This window comes from Botrytis sinoallii, assembly GCF_014898435.1.
Source record: "Botrytis sinoallii strain Bc 23 chromosome Unknown BSIN_016, whole genome shotgun sequence".
Taxonomy (NCBI): domain Eukaryota; kingdom Fungi; phylum Ascomycota; class Leotiomycetes; order Helotiales; family Sclerotiniaceae; genus Botrytis; species Botrytis sinoallii.
In genome coordinates, this window is record NW_024066043.1 from 429226 (window position 1) to 453778 (window position 24553).

A 24553-nucleotide genomic window follows, 5' to 3' on the forward strand; every position below is an offset into this window, starting at 1 on the left:
TTGTATTTTGTGAGAGTATGTGTTAGAATGTAAGAATTGTACGTGCGTGGTTTGGGTATTAAGTATTAAGTATTAAGTAATTTTTACCTAGGTAGGTATTAGATATATAAAGTTATAAAAGGTGAGGGGTGGGTGAGTGGGTAGATTTTGTTTATGTTTATATTTATTTGTTGTACTCTTTCTGTCTTTCTGTCTTTCTGTCTTTCTGTCTTTCTGTCTTTCTGTCTTTCTGTCTTCTGTCTTTCTGTCTTTCTGTCTTTCTGTCTTTCTGTCTCTTTCTGTCTTTCTGTCTTTCTGTTCTTTCTGTCTTTCTGTCTTTCTGTCTTTCTGTCTTCTGTTCTTTCTGTCTTTCTGTCGTTCGTCTTTCTGTCTTTCTGTCTTTCTGTCTTTCTGTCTTTCTGTCTTTCTGTCTTTCTGGTCTTTCTGTCTTTCTGTCTTTCTGTCTTTCTGTCTTTCTGTCTTTCTGTCTTTCTGTCTTTCTGTCTTTCTGTCTTTCTGTCTTTCTGTCTTCGTCTTTCTGTCTTTCTGTCTTCTGTCTTTCTTTCTTTCCTGGTGGTGTTTAGAATTTTATATATACTAGGTAGCTGGTAGCTGGTAGCTGGGAGGGAGAGGAGGAGGGAGGGAGAGGAGGGTGGTTGTGCTTGCTTGCTTTTTGGGGGGAGAGGGGGGGAGGAGGGTTTGTTGTGGAGAGAAGGAGAGGGAGGGAGAAGGAGAAGGAGAGAGGTTGTGGTGTGGTTTCCCGATTAGGGAGTTTGGGGATGTTTTTTATTTTTATTTTTATTTTTATTTTTACTTTTTTTTTAACTTTTAACTTCTTGTTCTTAACTTCTTAACTTCTTTTTTACTTCTTTTTTACTTCTTTTTTACCTCTTTTTTACTCACAACACTTCATCCATTCATCACACTGCATCCTCCCACCATACTCTGATTCACGTACACGAAACGCAAACTCAAACTCTTATTCATATTCTATCGTGCTTGTTTTGCGTCTCTGTTGGTTTGCATCTCTGTTGATGTATATGAATGGATGTGAATGGATCCAAACGCTGGGTCTTTTGAGCTGGGACTAGATCTTATACTGAGGGAAGAGGGTGGATTGAGTGAAGAGGGTGCAAAGAACTCGTTGTTGGGTAGATTGCAAGGTAGATTGCAACAGTTGGGTTTGGGAGGAGAGACGCGGACGGGGACGGAACAGCGTGGGTTGAGCTTGCAGTGGGGGCAGTCGGTGCAGGGAGCTCAGCTACAACAGACATATAGAGTCGGACATCCCAACCAAAATCAAAGCCTCTTCAATACGCGTTCGACTGAAGCACATATTCTTCAATCATCAAGCGACGTGGGCGTACAGAGAAGCTCACCAGCCCCTGGCAGCTTGCAATCACTGGGAGCCTTGCATATCAATCAAGGACAACAACAATTATTAAATTCCTCTCAGCTACCGTCATCAAGTCCAGCACAGGCTACCTTTCAAGGCAACTATAATCAGAGCCAAACATCCTACAATTGGGCACAGCCAGCACAACCACTGGGATACCTCCCTCCTTCTGCATTTCTGGAGAGAAGCTTCAACGGCTTGCCACTTACCGTTGGATCTCCGATAGTAGGAGAAAGGCGTGAGCCAGTTGAGGATATACAAAAAGAAATTCTCGAGCTTGAGGAACAGGTTGAACAAGAGTATAAAGAATTTTGCTATCATCGCTCGATACGACACGGCAGAAAAGTTAACCTCGATAATCTCAAAGAGTACGTTGCTGTACTTGAACAGACTCTGTTTAACACATGCCAACGTAGTCAACAACTCCAAATCAAGCTCTTGTTCGGCGCAGATATCGGAGATCAATTCGAAAAGTTGGTTGCAAGACAATTGACACACGTTTTACCAACAATAGAACAGAGGTATTTGAGGCGTAATTGGAAGCCAATACGCGGTGGAAAACGTCCTCTACCCCGATTTCCACCTGGCGGTCCTATATATTTGAACAGGGCACCGAAACTATTCAAGATTCAAATCAAGATTGTGGTCAAAGTCTACACGATCCTCGAAAGTAGTTTGTGCGTCTGCAAAATTACGGAACAGGAATACGAACACAGCATTGACGTAGCATCAGTTCACGAACTACAAGAATACCAATTTGAAAAAGTTTGCACTGAAACCGAGTACTATTCTATTGGCCTTCCCATCTATAATAGCTTTTTGCCTACTACCAGAGAAGGGGTGAAGATTGCGGTTCGGAGCTTCGCTCGTGTTATAGAGAGATTATCGTACTTTTTTTGTTTCGATCCTCCATTGAGTCCAGACGCTGTCCGTTTGGAGAACCCAGTAGCGAAGGATAAGGATCTGGGTAAGTGGATGGTACTGATTGTCTGGGCTCTGAAAGTGGACATGCTGGATCGATCTTTATACTGACATACTGATTGACTCTTAGAACAATTTTTCCCTGTGAATAAAGCCAGGACTGTATCAGTTAAGCGGAATTTCTCGTGGTAAATTAGTTACCACGCACAGTATTACCCATTCATTATTCGTTGTTTGTTTGTTTGTTTGACAAAATATTCAAAATGCATATTTGGGCTGGCTCGGGCTCGGCCAGTGGGAAGGAGACTGTTAGACGAAAAGAGAGAACACCTATTAAGACTGGCACAATTATCAGGAAGAGAAAGAGTAGTGCTAAACTTGGATTGGGCATGGATGGTTTGGCTTCCACTGAAGATATTGTGAAATCGAGTCCAGGTCCAAGTCCTAGAAGAGACTCGGGAATAGACTCTGTTATGGCGTCTGAAGCCGATTCCGATGAGTCGATTATTACGGTTATTAGTGTTTCAACTTATGATGTTGAGGAAGATATGGTTAGGCCTTTGAATTTTGGGTCGCTGGATGGTGAGGGAAATCTCATTACGATTGGGAAGATGGAAAGGGGTGCGAAGATGTTGCGGGAAGAGGAGATGGATAGCAATCTTCATGATGAGTTGGGACATGTATCGACTCTGAGTAAGTTAAAGGGGAAAGGCATCGCGTCGATGGATATGGAATGTTCAAACAGAGAAGATACAGATGCCTTTTCTTCGTCATTGAAAGGTCTCAGTCGTATCATGGCGAGTAATAATAGGATGTTTCGAGCAAGTAGGGAGGAGGAAGATCGAATCAAAGATTCGGATAATAATATTTTCGCGAAGAACAAATCAGTGGGTACTAAACATAGTATTCCAGTGGGTTTACCACTACCATCAGACATCCTCGGCACACCTGCTGAAGATACACAAGCTGTTTGGCATGAATACGCGTTTTCTGGAAGCAAAAATGAGTCAGATTCTCATATCATATCAGCTGCTAGCTGCACCAATAAGAATAGCTCTGAGAGTGAAAATGAACTGGAAAGACTTTTCAGGACGGACTCGGTGCATACTTCAGAACCTGAGGGTTCAGATGGATATCTATCTCCCGAAACTTCCACTCCTATCAAAGTTAAAGAATTTGTTTTCGATTCCGAAAATGAAAATGAACCGGCATGTTACTCTAATGTGGAATGCATACCAGATTCGGAAACCGAACAGAAGGATAAATATCCTGACATAAAGTTTACTCATGAAATCGATATCGATTTGAATCTCGAAGAAGAAGAGAAAGAAAAAGAGCCGGAAAAAATCGTCAAAAATCTACATGAACAACTCTGGGATGAGATATCGAAATCTGTAGATAAAGCACTCGATGCATCGCAAGAAAATAGACGCAAAGAGAGTATCCGGGGATTTTCTCTCAAAGTACCTCGTTTGGTTCATGAGGCTAAGCAGGGTCTTTATTGCTCGCCTTCTCCTACTCGTTCTTGCAAGAGTAATGAGATGGTGGGGGAGGTGAGTTCGTTGAGAGAGACGGAGTTTTGTGCGAGTGGACTTAAGGATTGTGGTGTGGGGGATGGTGACTTGGTGACAACTTGTATTGAGGGATTTGATGGGGATTACTCGGCTCAAATGCGAAGGAAGGATGATCATGCGACTACGAGTCTAGATGGGATTTCGAGTAATATTGAAAGTCCGATCTCGTTGCCAGTGATGGGGAGGGGAGGAAGAAATTCTCCTGAGACTGGGTTGACGAAAGATAAGGGTGGTTCGTTTGAGAGTACTGGTTTGGATGATGAAACCTGCACATTGTCGGATTCTCCATGTCGACAAGTTAAGATACGTGTTCCTGGGGATGAGAATGATGGACACTTGTCAGATTATAAAGAAATTCGTGGAGACTCTGTTGAACGTGAGAATGAACGCGAGATTGCGGATTCAGAGCGCTTTTCGCCTGTGCATCAGAGGGTGATACAATTGATGACGCCTAAGCAAGGAAGGTATCACACGGTGAGGGAGAAAGGTGGGAAAAAACCTAGCGAGCTATCGGATGTTTGGTTCGCGGGTAAAGGGGAAGAATGCGTCGGAACTGGGGAGTGTTGTGATGGAGAGACAGGCTTCGCGATATCCGGCGAAAGAGAGAGCTTTCTCGCAGCCTGGTTTGTTGAGAGCTGATCAGTCGAAGGATTCGAGTGGAGGTGGATCGGAGGAATGGTTGTTGGGAAAGGAAGGATGTAGTGAGATTGAAGAGGAGATGGAAAGATTCTGGAAAGTGAATTCGGAGGGAGCGATGGCTCGGTTTAGGGAGGTGATGGAGGGGATGGATAAGGAGAGTGAGATTGAGATTGAGAGGGAAGAGAGAAAGACATTCCCGGTGATGGATCGAAAGATGAAGAGGAAGATGGGGGATTTGGGATCGTGGGACTTCACGACGGATGAGAATGGACGGGTTTCGATGGGTAGTTCACAGGTTAAGTTTAGTGATGGTGAGTTTCTCTGATTGTTGTGTTTGGGGGTTGGAATGAATGGTGTTGATAAATGGTGTAGCTCCTACGATTATACATCGTTCGATGCCTCAATTAGATGGTCCTAATTCGCCACCATTACTAGCGGTGGAGTCTCCGGCTGGAAGTAGTCGCTCTCCATCTCCTCGTAAGAGACTGCAGAAAGTTAATCGGCCGAAATCGCCTAGTTTGATGAAGTCGTCTAGTTCTTCGCTGGGGAAGATTTTCCAGAATTCGAGGGTGGAGGGGATGGAAGGGGAGATTAGGGATTTGAGGAGGGAAGTTGAGGAGTTGAAGAATATGGTTGGAGGTTGGAGAGGGAATTTGAAGGGGATGTTGATTTTGGGGGTAAGATGGGGGGGCGGTTGGGAGATAAATTGAAAGATATCTGGAGTGTGGTTTATGGGAAAGATTGGGGAGAGAGAGGATTGGCGAGGAAGGAGGGAATTGGATCAATTTGGAGGAGGTAGAGTGGATGAGAGAGGTTAGGGATATGGGATTATGGAAGATCGTGGGAAGGATGAAGAAGGAGAAAGATGTGGAGGGGATTATGCGTGCGGTGGATGGAATCTTGAAGAAAAGCAAAGCAAATCGTTTGAGAAAGATCTGATGGTACCGAGTTCGATAAATCCTGAGCTTGAGGATGAGGATATTTCTATTTCGAGAATTTCGATGGGAAATCTCGGGAGTGGGGAGTCGGGGGTTAGTGGAGGGTTGAGAATAGATGAGTCTTGTGCTACGATACCGCAGCGAGAGATGGGAGACTTGTCCGCGGATGAGGTGGGGAGGGAGGGGGAGATTGCGGGGATGAAGGGAGAAAGATGGGATTTGAAGGATGAGAAGAGCGAGGAGTGCGACAGGGGGATGCTTGGTGATATTGGAGCGCAAGGTTGGATGATTGGGAGGGGCTCGAAGGTATTGGATTCAGAAGTGAGGGATTGTGAGTTGGTATCTGAGGTACCTTTGTGTGCGGGTTGGACCGGGGGTCAATCTGAAAGTAGGACTCAGTGTCCTTTGAATATACAAAAGCTTTCAGACCTGCCAAGTCTTGAAAGTAGTGAAGAGATTGAGAGAGAGAGGATAAAGAAAGTGGAGGAGAGCAGAAAGAGCGGGACGGTTTGTGGAAGAGTGACTCGGAATGAAAAGTGCGGAAAAAGGGGTGGTGATAATGAAATGGGATTGAGAGGACTTGATGAGGGCTTTGATAAGGAGTATAAAGCAAATCGGAAGGTGGAGGTGAGGTATGTTGATAGCGATGGGAATTTTATGGATCAACGAGACGCTTTTCGATATTTATCGAGTCAGTTTAAGAGCAAGGGAGGTGGTAAAAGAAGAGAGAAAGGAAAGGGGAAGGAGGGTGAGAAATTGACTGGAATTGTGGGATGTGAACACGGGTGTAAGATTATTGGAGATTGAGATTGGATGATATGAAAGTGGAGGGGTTGCTTGATACTGAAATTCTTGGGGGAAAGGATACAGAAATGGAGAAGAGTGATTTTGATATATCAGTGAAAGGAAATGGAAAGGAGGTGGGAGTAGAAAGAGAGGTAGAGGCGGAAGAAAAGAGGGTAGAATATTTGGTTAAAGATTTACTGATAAAACAGCAAGGAGAAAGAAGGAAGAGGGAGGAATGGTGGGAGAGGGAACGGGAGGGGATAAGAAGGATATTCGGAGACTTGGGGGTGTGGTGGAGGAATTGAGGGAGTTGGTTTTGAGTGGGATGGAGAAGGGGAAGGAGAAGCAGGAGGGAGGAGTTTGTGGTGGTGAGAGGAAGATATTGGAAGAGGATGAATGTGAGGATGAGGATGAGGATGAGGATGAGGATAGGATGAGGATGAGGATGAAATGCACGATTGTGATAAACCGGGTTGTTGGTGTCAACCGAGTGGAAGTGGAAGTGGAAGTGGAAGCGGAAGGAAAGGTGAAAGAAAAATGAATGTGGGGCGAGTAATGTGGCGAATATGAGGGCGAGGGATGTTTATGGAGATGGGGATGAAGATGAAGATGGAGATGGAGAGTGGAATTCTGAAGAAAGGGGAGTGGGAAATGGAAATGGAAATGGGAAGGGCTTTTGGGATTGGGTTGGTGGTGGGATTTTGTGGAGACAGGATTGAGGGATAGATTGAGGGATGAATGGATGGACGGATGAGGAAGATGGAGAAAAAGGGGGTGGCAGAGGAGGAAGATGTGTATGGATTGGTGATTGGGGTTTCATCGTTTCTTTGGGGTGTCTTATTAGGGTTGTGATTGGGATTGTGATGATAATGGTATTTGTATGAATAGTATGGGATGATCAGGAAGGAATCACTTTTGGGGGAGGGTGTGTTTGTTTGTCTGTTTAATATTCGATATGTTTAACATGATGGATGGAGGGATGGATGGATGGATGGAGAGAGAGAGAGGGAATGAATAAAGCATAAGTTGAGATGGTATTAAATGGTATACGAGACTGGGTAAAGAGGGGAAGGGGTGTGTTTACAATTATTGGTATTGTTATTTCTGCTCATTAGAAGAGAGTTGAAGTGGAAAGAAAAGAAAAGTGGAGATTAGAGTAGAGATTAGCGTAGAGTAAGTAGATGGATTAGATGGATTAGAGTTGATTAGAATAGAATAGAATCGAATAATACTTGAATGAATAATACATGAATAAATGGAGAAGGGATAATGAATGAATGAATGAATGAATGAATGAATGAATAATACTTGAATGAATGATAGGATGATAGGGGTATAGAAGTATAGATTGGAATACGCTTTTTTAATTTTGATTGAGAGAGAGAGAGAGATGGTGGATTAAGCGAGGGGGGTGAGGGGAGGAGGATGAGAGGTGAGATGGGTTGAGATGGGATGAATAGGATAGGATGAGATAGGATAGAATGAATGGGATAGGATGAATGAGATAGGATAGAATAGAGACAAAAAAATCTTATATTTGCTAATCGAGTTTTCAAGTTTGAATGAACGGATGAATAGGGAGGGTAGGAATTAGATTGATAAATAAATAGATATGCCAATGTATGTATGCTGTTAGTGGGGATAAACCTAAACTAAACTGGTATCTGTAATGACCTCGGGAGGTCAATAATGTATTTGAGCAATTTATTGGATTTATTGTAGTATAGTGTATTGGATTTATTGGTAGCGAATCGATTTACTATGGTATTCATGGATGCTAGGTATATCTCAATATACCGCCCAAAGCAGGAATATATTATGCTACCTCCCTACCTACCTACCGCCTTGAACTCCATGCCCTGTCCTCTTAAGATTCATTCATTTATTTAATGCATGTGCACCTGTGCGCCTGTGAAAGTAAAGCAAACCCTGATGTAGCAAATAATACACGTTTCTCCCATTCATGCCAAAGTGTAGCTATGAACAAGGTTAAAAGACTTATTAAGCAGTTCCTCTAGGCTTTGCTTTCGCCTTTGCTTTTTCCTTCTTCTCATCCTTGACCTTCTTCTTCTTTGCCTCGTTCTTCTCATCATTTTTACGCTTCAGATTTGCTCTCTCTTCGTCTGTCTTCGGGATTGGTTTGAAGAATCCCTCCAGTCTAGCTTGTTGAGATGATTTCAAATTCTTGGTGAGTTTTTGAGCGGCGCTGCGAACACGATCTTCCGAGAAACCTTTTTCGACAACGAGGAATTTGACGAGCCCTTCAATGTCGGGGGCTTCCCATTTGAAATCGCAATCCTCGTGGTCGGCGGGACGGACATCGGGTTTGAAGAATAGTTCGCGGGCGTCTTGGTATGGCCAATCTTCGGGAATGGCATAACGTTCTTTCTTGTCCGCAGTGATCCATGCGACTAGGGTTTCGAGATCGCCGTGTTCGCGAATGAGTTTGAGGGCGGTATGGGGACCGATTTTGGGTATAGGGTCGAGGTAATCGCAGCCGAGGAGGATACAAAGATCTACGAACTTTGGATCATGTTAGTATTGCGCCGTAGTCTGGAATTGGTGTAAAGATTTCTTACTTGTTTGCGATCCATATTTAATCCTGTGAGAACTTTCTCCAAACTCACTTCTTGAATGGGTTCTTTGCGCTGTTCACTAAATGTGAGATGTCGAAGAAGGATGGGTGAATCGAAACACAAAGTATCCATATCCTCACTTGCCGCAGCATAAACCTTTCCTGCTCGAGCCAACGCAGCACATTGTGCCTCTGCCTCCGTTGGCGCAATGATATATGGAATACCCATCAACTTCAGCAATTTCTGACACTCTGCATTATGTTCCCTGGTAACTCGAACGGTTCTCCTTGAAAATTTCTCAATATCTTCTGCAGTACCAGTTTCCTTTGCTTCTTCAAGTCCTTCTGTTGCAGTTGCTTTGCGCTGGAAACGTTTTGCTAATTCGCCGGACTTGAGTTTTGGTGGTGCACCATCGAATACGTAGACTGGTTTGATCCCGTTATCGACGATACGGAGGGTGCGGTAAAACATGCCCATCAAATGAGAGGTAGTTTCGCCATCTTCGTTTGTGAGCATCTCACCTCCAGAGCGGACGGCAATGAGGAAACTATAGATGGACATTGATCTGAAAGATGTTAGTTTCTAAAAAGTGTAGATGATACTGTAGGAAGTACATACGCATCCTAGATCAAAGTCAGTTAATTGCGCAAATGTAAGTATAGAATGAATAGCAGCAAGGTACTTACAATCGCAACTTTTCTGCCAAATTGATTTTTGATTTCTCCTTCCTTAACTGCATCAGGAGCTTCATCCTTGATGATGGACATCAATTGTTTAATACCCATGATTGCGGTGGTGTTGATGTATGGTTTAACTTACAAAAAGTCAAGGAAGAGAGAAGACTTTTGATTTTGGATAGATTTTGGAGTTGACGCGAATGAAGTGCATGACGCGCGATCTTCACGCGTTAAGTGGTTCAAGCCTTAGGCAGCAGAAGCCGCTATAATTTCAGGCATCCGATCGGTTTGCGGGGGAAACTATGAGATGAGACTACCGGGTATTCACATCTAGGCGCCGCTTGAAAGACCTTTACTACCACAAAGTCAACTAACGATATATGATCACCGGTGGTTGTAAAGATTTGTCAACCTCTTTAGCTCATACTTTACACCTCTGCGGCTGATTTTCTCCATCTTCATACGGAATTATGGATTTACCGCATGGTTGAATCCTTACATGCCTATCTACGATACTTACAATGCAACATGTACACACGGATCGACAACCGTTTGTATCCGAACATGCCTCGGAGCTCCAAATTCAATTAAATGGTGGCCCGGATTAGTTTATAACTTTAGTACATCTGGGGAAGTGTTCATACCCAACAGCCTCTCTCACGTTTTCTTCATCTTCAAGTGATAATACAATTTACTTGTCGAATCCAAAGATGTATAGACCTATATTACGAAATGCCAGTAGGCAATTGGCAAATGCGAGACCGGTAGCTATCACTACTAGAGGTCTTGCTGCTCATGCTACCCCGCAACCATTTAATTGGAAAGATCCTTTAAACGCACAGAATCTTTTTACAGAGGAAGAAATAGCGATTTCAGAAACTGCGGAGCAATATTGTCAGGAACGGATGTTACCTCGAGTTTTGCGTAAGTTTGTTAATTGTATGTTGGGAGCGCAAGCTAAAGGAGGGGTTGAACAGAGGCATATCGAGACGAACATTATGACCGAAAGATACTCGAAGAAATGGGAGAACTAGGGCTATTAGGAGCTACGATTAATGGCTACGACTGTGCTGGTGTATCAAATGTTGCTTCGGGACTTATTACCAAGGCGGTTGAACGAGTAGATAGTGGATATCGATCTGGCATGTCAGTACAGTCTTCGCTGGTAATGGGAGGTATCGACGAATTCGGCACACAAGAACAAAAGGAGAAGTACTTGCCAAAATTGGCAAAGGGGAAATTGTTGGGCTGTTTTGGTTTGACAGAGCCGAATCATGGCAGTGATCCTGGGTCCATGGAGACAACTGCGAAACCTCATCCAACAAAGAAGGGCTATTATTCGATATCCGGAGCTAAGACATGGATCACAAATTCTCCAATCGCAGATGTATTCTTGGTATGGGCCAAGTTACAAGAGACTGGCAAGATTAGAGGTTTCATCATCGATCGAGCAGATTGTCCACCGGGGACGTTGGAAACACCTGCTTTGAAAGATAAAAATGGACTTCGAGCTTCTTTGACTGGTATGATTCAACTCGATGAGTGTCCAGTGCCTGAAGCAAATATGTTCCAGACAGTAGAGGGTCTTCGAGGACCATTTACTTGCTTGAATAGTGCAAGATATGGTATTGCTTGGGGTATGACAGGCGCGCTCGAAGATTGTATTGACCGAGCGAGAACATATGCCCTTGAACGAAAACAATTCAAAGGCAATCCATTAGCCAAATATCAACTCGTCCAGAAGAAGCTAGCAGATGCCGTCTCAGACGCGGCTTTTGGTACACTGGCTTGTGTTCAGGTTGGAAGACTCAAGGACAAGGGAGAAGCAGCACCGGAGATGATCAGTATGATTAAGAGACAGAATTGCGATGCTGCACTTCGAAATGCGAGAACATTACAGGAGATCTTTGGTGGTAATGCTGCGAGTGATGAGTATGGTATTGGAAGACACGTTTCGAATTTGTTTGTCACCCAAACTTATGAAGGACAAAGTGATATTCATTGTAAGTTTTGCCTTGATCTTTTCTTATTAGTTGATGCTGTGATTCGAATTAATGCTGACAAATGCATTAGGTTTGATTCTGGGAAGAGCAATTACTGGCATTCAAGCATTTTGTTGATTGAATTGGGTTGAGTTCAACGAGTTAGCAAATGGAAATGAGAAATGAAGCTATGAGATATTGGCTGGGCCATATAGAACTGGGAGGGGGATGGCCATCAAGGTGTCGGTTCTTGACTCTTGAAAAGGAGGCTTCTTTTTTGAAAAGGGGTGAATAGGAGGAACACATGTGTAGGAATTATTCAGGAGATACCTTGATCGAACAAAGAAATGTAAAGCAGAAAATCGATGTCAACAATGTCTTGAGCTTTGGTGAAATGGACCTCGTATATCTATCTTAATCATTATATCTTGTCTAACATGAAAAACTTGAGAATATGAAATACGTAGGTAGTCGAATACATTTGACTTCTCGTGGAGAAAAGGCTTTGAAATTTTGCCACGATTCGGATATTTTCGGGAACAGTGGAAGGAAAAGAAGAGAATTCATGTATGTTGAATGAAAGGTAGATATTTGAATGGATTGGTAAAGCTTATTATGTTTCGTGAATGGATTTGAAGATACATTACCTAGGTAGGTACCTACTCAGGTAAATGTCGTTGATGGCCTTCTCTTCCATGCCATGCACATGTGAATTGTCATGGTGTCATAGCCACCATCCACTGCGTGATTGCTCATGAATTGTGAAGAGTTGACAAGAAATTAGTAAGCTTCAAGTAAGTTCGAAGTGAATCCTTCAATTTCTGTGGTACTGGTAGGTGGTTATATGATTTGTTAATAAAAGAAGAGGAGTGAATAAACTTATAGCTGAATAATTGTATGGGAGTATATCATAGATTGGAATGATATTTGCATACTGCGCATTCATACTGCACTTTTGCCGCTCCTTCGCAGCCCAAAATCGAAGCGAATAGGCCAAGGCACGAGGCAAACCAAAAGCAAAGGCAAAACGACGGCTGGCTGCCCAAGAACATTCACCGTACAGTTATGATCTAACACAGACTCACTCCGACTCCGACTCCGACTTGCGACTTCTTCTTGATAAATACCTGGTAACTGAATTCAAGGAAAGATACTCCGTTTTTGAAAGAACTCTTCTTCCTCTTCTTTCTCTTCCTCTTCTTCCCATCTTTCCCCAAAGTAACCTACCCACCTACCCACCTACCCACCTAGTATTCAAAAGAAAGAATACCCTCTACCCTCTCCTCTCTCCTCTCTCTACTCAAGGACAACAAAAAGTCAAGAACCTTTTGGTATGTACTCCATGATCTTACTTGTTATTCCATTTAAAATCTCCCGCACTCTTTATTTCTCTATGTATTTGACTACAATATCTACACGACTCTCCCAAATACATTGATATAAAGATTTACCGCTTCTCTCTTCTTGACCATCTCGTACCCACAATCTCTATCCCCTTCCGTCATCTTCGGCATAGCCGCTCGCGTGTTTTTTTTTATGGGTGGTCGGTCGCTAACAACAAAATCGTGTCTACCAGAAATCCCAGACCACTTACTCACCAGTCCGTTAAACTACTGCAACCTCGAGAAATTCATCAACATACTCGACAACCCTTCACACTACACAACACCCTCCACACAATAATACATACTTCAAAATGGCTTTGAAGAGAATCAACAAGGAACTCACAGACTTGGGCCGGTACGTTATATCTCTTGTCCTTTTGGTCACCGCCACGACGTTGGAAAGATCTTGGTGGGGCTACTTCGTGAGCGGGGTCTGGTGCAGGATTATCCAAAACTTCATGACGGCGATGATATCTCGTATGGATGGTATTGGGAATAGTATGCTAATATGATGTTTGAATAGTGACCCTCCCTCATCATGCTCTGCTGGCCCTATAGGAGACGATTTGGTATGTTGTTCCTCCTTCAAGATTTGATGCCCCTTCGAGGCACAGAATACCTTGGAATGCGCTCAAGATGGATATCATGTCATGACAAGTAAGATGTATCGAAGAGAGGATATTAACATTTATTTGTTTCATTTAGTTCCATTGGCAAGCTACTATCATGGGTCCTGTAAGTTTGATCTTATCTTCAAGTCTCTTTGATCCGACGCCCTTCGGCCAACGATCTTTGAAATCTCGGAATTCATGAGTTATCATGATCATCTTTCAATTTACTAACATCTTTACCAGTCTGACTCGCCATATACCGGAGGTGTCTTCTTCCTCGCCATCCATTTCCCTACCGACTACCCATTCAAGCCTCCCAAGGTCAGCTTCACAACCAGAATCTATCACCCAAACATCAACTCGAACGGAAGCATCTGTTTAGACATCTTGAGAGATCAATGGTCCCCAGCTTTGACTATCTCTAAAGGTATATTGTCACTTTCATTACACTTTGTTAAATTACCACTAATCATTGATTTTAGTCCTTTTGTCCATCTGCTCCATGCTCACCGACCCCAACCCCGATGACCCACTTGTTCCAGAGATCGCACACGTCTACAAGACCGACCGATCTAGATATGAGGCCACAGCCAGAGAATGGACCCGAAAATACGCCATCTAAATTACCTACTATAACCTTCAAATTACATATGACAAAGCATGACGGATCGGAATAATGGATGGGTTGATGAATTTCCTCTGTGTTCTTTCTATCTCTTCTATTCTATCCTATTGCGTAAAGGATTTGCTGGCGTCAACGAAACTCGATGAATGGACAACTTTTTGGTCTGGGTTTACTTAGGTACTTTACTCTTTTACACACGAAATACATTACATGGCAGACTTGTAAGCGCTACTGCTTGGGGGGAATATTTTGCGATGGATTGGGGCAGAAATTGTGGGAGAGGCGAGAAAGATTTGTCGTGGATAGATATCGGAAGAATGCAATATGATGAATGAATGGATGGGTGGTGATGGATGATAAATAAGGGATGTGCTTGGGGAATTAGATGATCATGTTGCATGATGAACGGGTTGTCGTCGTCGTCACCGCCTTTTTCTTACTATTCCTCCTATTCTTTGATATTCAGGTCCATAGCATTACTCGGAGCTTTTCTTACTTTGTGATTTGCTGTTCCTTCTCGTTCGTGATGCAACGTTGGGGAGGGTGGTGGGTGGTAGTTGTGAATGAGTGAAGATGTGAAATTGAGACATGGTATTGTGTGAAATGTGATGTAGGTGAAAGAATGTGGAATTTGATGGATGTTTTAGTGTTATCCATCTGCCCTTCCGTAACACAATACTGGGTATGAAAGGTAACTGAGTGATCCATCTGTCTATGGCATTTATGGTAAGGGTAATATGAACTAAGTTCTTTCTTTCATTGTTTTACTTTTGGATTTATTTATATGGTTCTTTGGTTTGGTTTGTGTGTTTGGTTGGTTTGTTTGTTTGTTGGTTGGTTTTTGGTCAACGTTTCTGTTATGGGGGCTTAGGATGGAAGTATTTTCTGTTTGGTTTGGGTGTGAGGGGAGGAGCGGGGGGGAGGAGGAGGATTGTAGCTGGGGTACTAGGTATATGGGGTGAGATTTGGATTTGGATTTGGATTTGAGTAGGGAGGAGGATTGGGGTTGGGATTGGGGTGATGCGTGTTGCTGGGGAGTTGTTGGGATGGTGATGGTGATGGCGATGATCTTTTGTTCTTCTTCTTCTTGTTGTTGTGTGTGCACGTGTAATGTATGGGTGGATGGGGAAGTGATGGTAGGTGTGTAAGTTGTGTAAGTTGTGAGTGTGTAAGCGTTTGGGTTGATTCTGACATGGTGAGTGGGTCTATCTGTCTGAATAACTGACTGTTGTGAGGATGTTTGATGTTTGATGTTTGAGATTTGGGTTTGATGGTGTGGGGCTTTGGAAATGTTTCGGAGGGGTGGGAGGGAAGGAGAGGGATGGGGGTAGAGGGTAGAAGGTAGAGAGAGGCATGAGGGATGAGGAAAGATGCATGGAGGGAAGATGCATGGTACGTTTGGGGTTTGAGGTTTGTGGGGAGGGAGGGAGTGGTGACTCGTGAGGAATTGGAGGGGGGTGAGGGTATGTGTGTTGAGGATTCGGGACCGAGGGGGAGGGGCTGGAGAGGTTGTGTTATGATGGGTGAGTGTGTGGGTGATGAGATTTGTAGAGATTCTCAAGGCGGAGGGAAGGGATGCGGATGTGAGAGAGAGGTGGAATGGAGGAAAGGTTAGGGGAAAGAATGGAATTGGAACATGTATAGGTACTAGGTTGCAAAGATGTATCTTGAAACTCTCATGACTTTTTCTCTCCCGGTGCGAATACTGTGTCTCTGTATGTATCTAGAGTCGGTGCTTTCATCATAATATCTGTATAGTAGATACCGGTACTCTTTATGGGTTTGTAATCATACATGCACGAAGTCGATATAAAACTCATACCTAGCTAGCTAGCTTAACCTAAGCTCGGCACTGAATACCGGATACTGTATGTGTATACGGGGCTCCTTGTACTTCATCAATAGGTATCAAACGGGAATTTTACCGATTCTTCGCGTTTTGATTCTTGGGGTTTACAGAGGTGCGAGTGTGAGTTTGAGATGGTGATGTGGGCTGATTTTGATGTACTATGTATGGTATGTACTACGTATCGGTTTACGTGGGGATATGTGTGAAGCGGAGTGGGTGTAGGAAGAGATTTGTCGAGATGCTTGGGCTTGGAGGGGTATGTGTGGCAGGGTGGATTTGTCGTTGGAGTGGTATTTGTTTGTGTTCTTTGTGTTGCGTAGGTAGGGGATCGACGGAAGGATGGTCGATGAGGGGAGTTCTCGGTACGGATTGCTGAGTTGTATCTGTCTATCTATCTATGTATAGATCGTATAGATACTTAGTCGAGCGATTACTGAGAACATTCTCATTGCAGCCGATCATTCAAGATACCTATTGATTGTTCGATTCAAGGGATTTTTCTTGGGGGTCAGAGATGCGTAATGGAAATGGAAATGTGAGCTGATGGGAGAAGAAAATAGTGTAGCAAGGCTGGGGAGATCATACAATTGTGTTGGGATATCGCACGCTGATATAGGTATTGTATCTGATTAATTAGTATCAGCATCATGCGCGCCGTTGCCAATGTTGAATACTTTGATATTTGGTTATCCACAGGGCGCAAATAAGCTTTGAGGAGACTCGAATGGTACCCCTTCATCATCAGCTACACTTGCCAGCCACACTCCTGGTGCTCCCATATCCAAACTCACAAATTCGATAGGACAAGGCTTTGCCGCCGCCAATTTTTCTTCTTGTTAATTCTCTGAGCCTCAAAAGTGCATCAAACATCTTGGATATTTTAAGGGTAGTCGTTGTACGATCATGTCAGATGTGTGTGTATTCTGATTGGCTACTGATGATGGCTTAGATGATTCTGGTTTCAGTTTTTCGCAATGCATGCTAGGCTCGCACGCTCGCGCAGCGCTCTGGGCAGGTTTCGGGCGGGGATTTCTGGAACGACGATGGGATTAGGAGGCTTGGGGGTTACACTTGGGAGCCCTGGAGGTTTCGCAAACGGGGTTGTGTATGGGATGGTGAGAGGTGTGGCGAGTGGGATTTGGGTGGTTTGTAGGGGGCGAGGTCTGTTTTCGTGAGGATGAGATAGGATATGACTTATCATGAGATGAGATTAAAATTCAACACCAGAACAGCAACATTCTCGTAATCCTTAATACAGTCAGTTAATGGGTCAACCCAAGCAACAACCGAGTGAACGCGTGAACGGGTGAACTTCGTATCCTTGATGTATAGGATAATAACTGTTGCTCCGATTCGCGCTTATTAAGGTTATCCGTAACCAATTTAGAACCCCATATCAAACAGACCAACCACGGCCCCTCTCAACCCATGTAACATCAATCCCCAATCCTCCCCTCGACCATTTTCTCTCCACGTACCTTTCGGCAATCCTGCTCGAAGAATTTTCATCTCTCACACGTCCAAAAAGCTGATGAGACTAGACCTTAAACTCCCTAGTCAACGATGGCCACCACTATCACTGTTTCGAAGCCCCTCTCTCGACCACCCATTGCAACTCAGAGACGCTGGTTTCTCGACTCTCGAACCCATGAGACTGGATTTGTTCTATACGTTATGCTCAGACACTTCCATACGAATCTAATTGTCAGGCCATCACATCCTGTTCCCCATGCATAAACGTGATGTTCTGAATGTTTTGTGACATTACCTTCCTCCCTCCTTCTGCTTGGCAGAAAGTTTCCTCGTTTCTTCCTCTCTGCTCTGAACACCTCTTCTCTTGGATTTCTCTTGTCTTTTCTTTTCGGGATCTCTGCAAAGTGAAGTCATACAACTTTCGATATTAACTCGCTGATTTTGGGACAGCCATCGGTGCAGGCATTGATTACAGGTACGTTTTGAATTTGGACGCCGAGTGTCTTGTTGATGGTTGTATTACTTCTCTGGCAATCATGTCACAAGTTGGAATGAACTCAGTTACTGACAGTTTTTGGGGGTTTTTCAACAGGCTTTTATCGTTTTTACGTTCATTCAAATAATTTTCTTTCGTTTTTACGATTACTTGCTTTTGGGAACTTCTGTCTATTCAGCAGGTCCTGAATCATATTACCCTTTAATACTACCACGATACCCACGTATAATTTGGACGAGAAGGAAGACGGAAGAAATTTTCTATATAAAAAAAAGACCTTCAGAAGTTACGATTCTAGGTCGCAAAGTTTAAGATGTCTGAAAAGGCTTATGATAGAATGAGTACGGGATCGGTGAGGGTTTCGGAGAGATCAAGATGGCCACCATTGACGAGAATGTTGATGTCTGGTGAGATGACGGCGGAAATGCCGAGGGAATTGACGATGAGGGAGAGATTCGACAGATGGATGGTTAACGAGGGATATCGACGATTGTGGGTTGTGACTAGAATCGTGGGAAGCATCGAGTTACTAACATCATCTCAGTTTCGTCTTCGTTTTCGCTTTACTTCATGTCATGGTTTTCACATTCGGTTTCTTGAATTATCAGCTCAAGGATAGTTTTGGCATTGCTCGAAGCACATTTACCGTCACCTATGCGATTGCTAGATCCGCTGCTTTGACGCTACATTTCGATGTTGCTATGATTTTGTTTCCGGTTTGTCGTACTTTGATCTCTTTGGCACGTCAAACTCCTTTGAACGGCATTGTACAATTTGATAAGAATATCACATTCCATATGCTTACAGCTTGGTCTATTGTATTCTTCTCTTGGGTACACACTATTGCGCATTGGAACAACTTTGCTCAAATTTCAGCAAAGAATAATCTCGGTATTGGTGGTTTCCTCCTTGCCAACTTTGTTAGTGGACCTGGATGGACTGGGTATGTTATGCTGGTCGCTCTTATGGCTATGGCTATTACTTCATACGAAAAGTATCGTCGGGCAAACTTTGAACGTTTTTGGTATACCCATCACTTTTTCGTCATCTTCTTTGTATTCTGGTCCGTCCACGGAGCTTTCTGCATGATTCAACCAGATACCGCACCTTACTGTGTTAGTGTTGGTACATCGGCTATTGGTGTCTTCTGGCAATACTGGATGTATGGTGGTTACATTTACCTCGCTGAACGTATTGCACGTGAAATCCGCGGGAAGCATAAGACCTATGTTTCGAAGGTTGTTCAACATCCTTCCAACGTTTGCGAAATTCAGATCAAGAAAGAGAATACAAAGACAAGAGCTGGTCAATATATCTTCTTCTGTTGTCCCGAGGTCTCGATTTATCAATACCATCCTTTCACTCTCACATCGGCTCCCGAAGAAGATTATATTTCCATTCATATTAGAATGGTAGGAGATTTTACTAGAGCTGTTGGCAAAGCCCTTGGATGTGAATTCGATAAGCCAAAGGATGGAAAGGGAGGATCTCAAGTTGTTGGTGTCAATCAAGGCTCACCAGGATCTGATGGAGCTGATTCGGCTATTCGTCGCATCTTACCCCGTGTCTATGTCGATGGTCCATTCGGTTCCGCCTCTGAGGATGTTTTCAAATTCGAAGTCGCTATGCTTTGTGGTGCCGGTATTGGTGTTACTCCTTTTGCCTCGATTCTCAAATCCATCTGGTACCGCATGAACTATCCTCAAAAGAAGACGCGTCTCGGAAAAGTCTATTTCTTCTGGATTTGTCGTGACTTCGGTTCTTTCGAATGGTTCCGTTCTCTTTTATTGGCAATCGAAGCTCAGGATATGGATAACAGGATTGAGATTCATACGTATTTGACGGCTAAGATTAAGGTGGATGATGCGACAAATATCATGATTAATGATGCAAATGCAGATCGTGATGCGATTACAGGTTTGAGAGCACCAACCAATTTTGGAAGACCTAATTGGGATATGATTTTCAAGAGTGTGAGGAAGATTCATAGTCCCAGTGAAGCGGGTGTGTTTTTCTGTGGACCAAAGGTGTTGGGTAGTCAGTTGCATATCAAGTGTAATATGTACAGTGAGCCTGGTTAGTACTTTCCATTTATCTCCTTTTTCACATTGATACAATGTACTAATACTGGAATAGGATTCAATTTCTGCTGGGGTAAAGAAAATTTCTAATCGTTACGACAACTTCACGTGCCACTGGGTACGATTCAAAGGGCAGCTGCATGCGTTACGAAGCAGCTTGGCTTCATTTATTTGACGTCCATCTTATATCCATAGATGCATACATATACCATTTTTCATTCATTTCTGAAATACCCTCCTTTTTGAACTATATTGTTTCCTTTATGGGTTGTATGTGATGGGGGGTTTGGGTTTTGATTTGGATCGGAGATGGAGGAAAAGAGGAGGGAGAAGAGGGAGAAGAGATATTTATTAGATTGGTTGGTTCATGAGAAACATGGATGGATGAATGGACGATGAGTGCGCAGGGCGCAAGATATCAATCAACATATGAAAAATATGTTATTATATATTTCGATTATTATTATGGTTGTGGTTGTGGTTGTGATTTTTATGCATAGTACCAGGTATTAAGATTGCAAAGATTTATTTGTATTAATAGTTATAAAATTATGATTGCTTTTTTATAGAGATGAAGAATTGGGAGTTGGACTTTGAGAATTTTGAAATTTGAGACTTGAAATTTTGAGGAGGGGGTTTTGTGGTTTGTTAGTTATTCTCGAGTACGTTGGTTGTTATGTGGTTGACTGTGGATGGTGATCTGAATGTTGGGAAGATTGGGTGTGAGTTTCTAGATTTCTCGAGGGAAAATTACGTATCTATCTTTCCTGTAGGTATGTAAAGGGACTCGCGGTACTTGTGCAGCTAGAAAGTATTCATGAAAGTTCGAAGCTGGATATGTGTGTTGCAAGAATCAAGATGGTGAACTACAAGGGGATGAATGGATGGATGGGTTTGGTTCTCGCAGTGGTAGAGATGTACTGAGTGTATGTACTTTTGGGCAGCATGAGCTCGTGAGGAATCATTGAGATCAGATAATGACATTACACGTGATAATGTGAGAGTTGGATATTTTGTAATTTGTACCTACCTAGTTTGTACTGAGAAAATGATACAAAGGGGGAGTTGCTAAGGATCGGTATTTATATTTATTCTGCTACTTACTACCTGTTGAATTGTATGTATGAAGTTTGAAAAGGACCCTGTACCCTTGAGTGGTGGCCAATTGGATTTTCTCCCCTTTGTGTGGTAGGTAGCTCGACCTTAGGTGAGATTCTGAGATTCGGTAATGTATGATTCTACAATTCTACAATTACTTTCCTTTAGATCGCTTCTAGGGTTTTATTATGTATATTGATTTCGAAAACGAAGCTTAAATGATTCTTTGGAAATTGGTTGTCGTTCTGGTTAATATCATTTATTTTTGATCCTAGGATGGGTGGGGTGTAAATGGAAGACTATCTTATTTGACTTTTTGTCATTTGAAGGCGTGTAATGCAGAGTCCAAGTATGTATTGTGAATTTGTGTACGTGGTTCGATGTTCGGATTTCTTGCTCTTTTTACTCTTCTGATTTCCTTTCCAGTTTCTTTTGAGAATACTTTTTTTCCGGATCTCGTTCTTTCTCGTGAATGTCAAGATCAGTTGTGTTGTTCCGAATCACCCGTTTCATTATTTCGGGTGGAGTTGGAAAGTCCAAGCACATGGATCTATCTTGGCATCGGTTAGAATGCGCAAGTGAAGATTGGCCAGGATGGTCTCGGTGTAAGATTGGATGGGAGCCAATTGGGGACGCCAAGCGCGATGCCAAGCTTACATTGAGGTTTCGAAATCGTAAGTATGGGTGGATGAATTTTAAATGAGAGATGGGACGGGAGACAATGGTGGCTTGGAGGGGAAACGGCGTCAGGGGGTGATGATCATATATTTGAAGAAGTGGTGGAGAGTTTGAAGTGTCGTGCGCTTGTCTCCGTGTATGGGAGATCATTGGATTATGGAGATGTGTTACTGCATTGGGGGATTGTCGGAGGGATAAATGGAGGTGGTGACTACTTATGGAAAAGGTTTGGAGCAAGAATGGGTGCATAAAACAAGAAAGGGTTATAGAGGACCCAGGAGAGCTTGGATGTTGGTGGAGATATACAGAACCCGGTACGGAGAACTTACATATCTCAGTCTCACAAAGTCTGCACGTCTCGGCGTATATCCGTTCAGATATCGAACGCCGGCCTTGGTATTCTCTCTTCTCGAAAGACTGCCAGGATGGATACTGTATATCGCGAACGACGACTCCGTAAACACGACGGAGCCAGCCCGAGAATGGCGATTAAGCTTAATGGCGTCGTGGCATATTGATTAACTTTTTCTATACCTTTTGTTTTCATTCTTGATGAGGAGGGAAGATTGTGATTGGGTGGGCTTAGCAAGTGGCAAGCCGTACTAAGTGCAGTTGAATGAGACAATGCGTTAGGTGGATATGCAATAACTGAATTTTGAGAGGGTGATTGACGATATATGAAGATGGGTGAATTCCTGTTTCGTTTCAATTTCCCCTTGGTCTGTTCGTCTGATCTTCTTGTCCTGTTGTTTTGATATTACTGGTTTTGTGGAACATTTTCTTTTTATTCCAAGGAGAGATTATTTTATGAGTGGGAAATTTTAGAAAAAGATTTGAAGAGGGGATTCATTACAGATATCATTACTGTATCTCTTGACGAGATTAGTCTTCTGGGAATTGGAAAGGGAATTTCTTCCTTGAGATACTCTTTGTACAACATTTACAACGCATACAATACAACTTGTACAACTTCTTTATCGACTCGACAGGCTCGAGCTCAAGACATTACAGCATAACACTACACAAGGGGAGATTATCTGATAGATATCTCTTTATCCAGTTTTTCAACCATCACTCCAACAAACCCACATTCTTTCAACCCCCGTTTCGGTTTCTTTGAGAAAAATATTTCCTTTCAGAGAGGGGGTCAAGAATATATCATCTCAACTAGACCTATCACGAACATCGACATCACAAGATCACAACACAAAGTCTTTGTGTGAATCTTCGCCCACTGCGAAATAGATTTCTTTGACTCAGCCTGGGAACCAAATCATAAAGTTATTGATACCACCCCGGGGGTTGGAACTTAGTTTGAACTTTGGAACTGATTGGAACTTCTTTCAATATTATTTTGGACACTTTACATTTTACCTATTCAGTATTGCTGGATCAACATTTGATTTCCGAACTTACAAGAGATTACTTTCGCATTGCTGGATAGCATATCATTTACCTTTCAGGTTGATCAATCGGTCCGATCGACTTTGTACAAATTTACTTGCGGAGAACAAGATACATATCCTGCCCACTCGTTACATCGGGAACGTCATAAACACCACATCAAGCCACCATGTATATTCCATACCTTTCCTCCACTCTCAACGCCCGATCCCTCACTACCCGCGCGGAATCCCCTCCTACTTCCATCTCCAGTGAAGGATTCTGGCAGGTGCAATTTAATTTCTGGGGTACCATCCTCGCTTTCATCGCCGCTATTGCTATTATCACCGGGATTTTGACATGGTGTTTAGTATGTCGCGGCAAGCGGATACAGAAGAAACTCGCCAAAGCCAAGGAAAAGGAACGTGAGGAGGAAGAGAGAGCCAAGAATGAAATGATGGGGAAGGTTTTGGGAGGCGACGCAAATGGAGTTGCGAGAAACGGGAGTAAATTGGGTGTGGGTAGAAATGGGACGGTGAGGAAAAGTGAGATTAGCAGACCATTCCCAGCGAGGCCAGAGAGTTCGGGGAGTGTGGATTCGATGGATGAGAAGAGGGAGTTGGAGATGGAGTATGAGAGGCAGAGTGCGAGGGATAATCACTGGTCTGAGAGGGCGGCATGGAAAGAAGAGATGGTGGGGACGGAGAGTCCGGTTCCGTCGTATCATTCGAGGGAGAGGAGTGGGGATGAGGAGAAGAGTGAGTGGAGGACGGAGAGTTTGAGAGGGGGTGATACCATGGGAAGTGGAAATGCAAGTTCCACGAATGTGAATGGAAACGCGAATGCAGGAAATGCATGGCATAGGATCGAGGTTAATGGAACGGTGTATATGGGGCGAGAAAGAGGCGATTCAGCATATTTGGAAGATAAAGAGATCAAATTTGTGTAGGATGAGTGGTGTTATTCATTACAGGGTACTTTTGAGTCAGATTGGAATTCACTGGATGATTCATCCATATACTGACGAGATGTCATGTGTCCTGAATTGAACTACCCCTCATTTCTGTATGGGATTTTGAATTTTTGATGGACAGTTTGATGGTTCGGGAAGGGAAGGGATAGAATGGGATGGGAATGGGAACGGGAACGGGAACGCAGGAAATGATACCATAGGATACGTTTGGAATTTGATAGCGGAATTTGCATAACTAGCTTGATAGTGCTTAATTTTTTAAGCAACAGTGATGGTGCGATGCACGCATCCTTACTTATCTCTATACATCTACACATACATATATTAATTTATAATCATACCTCCAACATAGAGAAACAAAACCAAGTGAGGTTCGAAGTAAGTACCGAGTTGTGAGCGATCCACTTGGTGAGGGGGAAATAGATTGGAAAAT

At 43.2% G+C, this 24553-nt stretch overlaps 7 protein-coding genes across 7 annotated transcripts; 6 read left to right on the forward strand and 1 right to left on the reverse strand.

Moving 5' to 3' along the window:
- Nucleotides 1–1033: 1033 nt before the first annotated feature.
- EAF02_008504 (uncharacterized protein) lies at nt 1034–2407 on the forward strand (the record flags this gene model as incomplete). The annotated part of the gene is made up of 1 exon (XM_038904552.1): nt 1034–2407. The coding sequence occupies one exon, from the start codon at nt 1034–1036 to the stop codon at nt 2405–2407; it is 1374 nt and encodes a 457-aa protein (XP_038755609.1).
- A 152-nt stretch (nt 2408–2559) lies between these two features.
- EAF02_008505 (uncharacterized protein) lies at nt 2560–6774 on the forward strand (the record flags this gene model as incomplete). The annotated part of the gene is made up of 5 exons (XM_038904553.1): nt 2560–4344; nt 4406–4820; nt 4882–5186; nt 5328–6234; nt 6443–6774. 5 exons carry the CDS (start codon nt 2560–2562, stop codon nt 6772–6774), a joined length of 3744 nt encoding a protein of 1247 aa, XP_038755610.1.
- A 1460-nt stretch (nt 6775–8234) lies between these two features.
- EAF02_008506 (uncharacterized protein) lies at nt 8235–9594 on the reverse strand (the record flags this gene model as incomplete). The annotated part of the gene is made up of 3 exons (XM_038904554.1): nt 8235–8756; nt 8813–9391; nt 9496–9594. The coding sequence occupies 3 exons, from the start codon at nt 9592–9594 to the stop codon at nt 8235–8237; spliced, it is 1200 nt and encodes a 399-aa protein (XP_038755611.1).
- A 280-nt stretch (nt 9595–9874) lies between these two features.
- Nucleotides 9875–12341, forward strand: EAF02_008507 (uncharacterized protein). The gene is made up of 3 exons (XM_038904555.1): nt 9875–10410; nt 10464–11489; nt 11560–12341. The coding sequence occupies exons 1-3, from the start codon at nt 10197–10199 to the stop codon at nt 11604–11606; spliced, it is 1287 nt and encodes a 428-aa protein (XP_038755612.1). The 5' UTR covers nt 9875–10196; the 3' UTR covers nt 11607–12341.
- A 40-nt stretch (nt 12342–12381) lies between these two features.
- EAF02_008508 (uncharacterized protein) lies at nt 12382–14617 on the forward strand. Its single transcript, XM_038904556.1, has 6 exons — nt 12382–12799; nt 13045–13208; nt 13377–13422; nt 13559–13588; nt 13708–13891; nt 13947–14617. Exons 2-6 carry the CDS (start codon nt 13165–13167, stop codon nt 14084–14086), a joined length of 444 nt encoding a protein of 147 aa, XP_038755613.1. The 5' UTR covers nt 12382–12799; nt 13045–13164; the 3' UTR covers nt 14087–14617.
- Nucleotides 14618–18220: 3603 nt separating this feature from the next.
- On the forward strand, nt 18221–20078 carry EAF02_008509 (uncharacterized protein; the record flags this gene model as incomplete). Its single annotated transcript, XM_038904557.1, has 3 exons — nt 18221–18399; nt 18452–19983; nt 20044–20078. The coding sequence occupies 3 exons, from the start codon at nt 18221–18223 to the stop codon at nt 20076–20078; spliced, it is 1746 nt and encodes a 581-aa protein (XP_038755614.1).
- A 3259-nt stretch (nt 20079–23337) lies between these two features.
- On the forward strand, nt 23338–24096 carry EAF02_008510 (uncharacterized protein; the record flags this gene model as incomplete). The annotated part of the gene is made up of 1 exon (XM_038904558.1): nt 23338–24096. The coding sequence occupies one exon, from the start codon at nt 23338–23340 to the stop codon at nt 24094–24096; it is 759 nt and encodes a 252-aa protein (XP_038755615.1).
- Nucleotides 24097–24553: the final 457 nt, after the last annotated feature.

Excerpts from the sequence above, each read along its gene's own strand:
- EAF02_008507 (XM_038904555.1), top strand. The coding sequence starts at position 10,197 with ATGTATAGACCTATATTACGAAATGCCAGTAGGCAATTGGCAAATGCG. Across the intron at positions 10,411-10,463 it reads GATGTTACCTCGAGTTTTGC|AGGCATATCGAGACGAACAT; the intron begins GTAAGTTTGTTA and ends GGGGTTGAACAG. Across the intron at positions 11,490-11,559 it reads AGGACAAAGTGATATTCATT|GTTTGATTCTGGGAAGAGCA; the intron begins GTAAGTTTTGCC and ends CAAATGCATTAG.
- EAF02_008508 (XM_038904556.1), top strand. The coding sequence starts at position 13,165 with ATGGCTTTGAAGAGAATCAACAAGGAACTCACAGACTTGGGCCG. Across the intron at positions 13,589-13,707 it reads AAGCTACTATCATGGGTCCT|TCTGACTCGCCATATACCGG; the intron begins GTAAGTTTGATC and ends CATCTTTACCAG. Across the intron at positions 13,892-13,946 it reads AGCTTTGACTATCTCTAAAG|TCCTTTTGTCCATCTGCTCC; the intron begins GTATATTGTCAC and ends CATTGATTTTAG.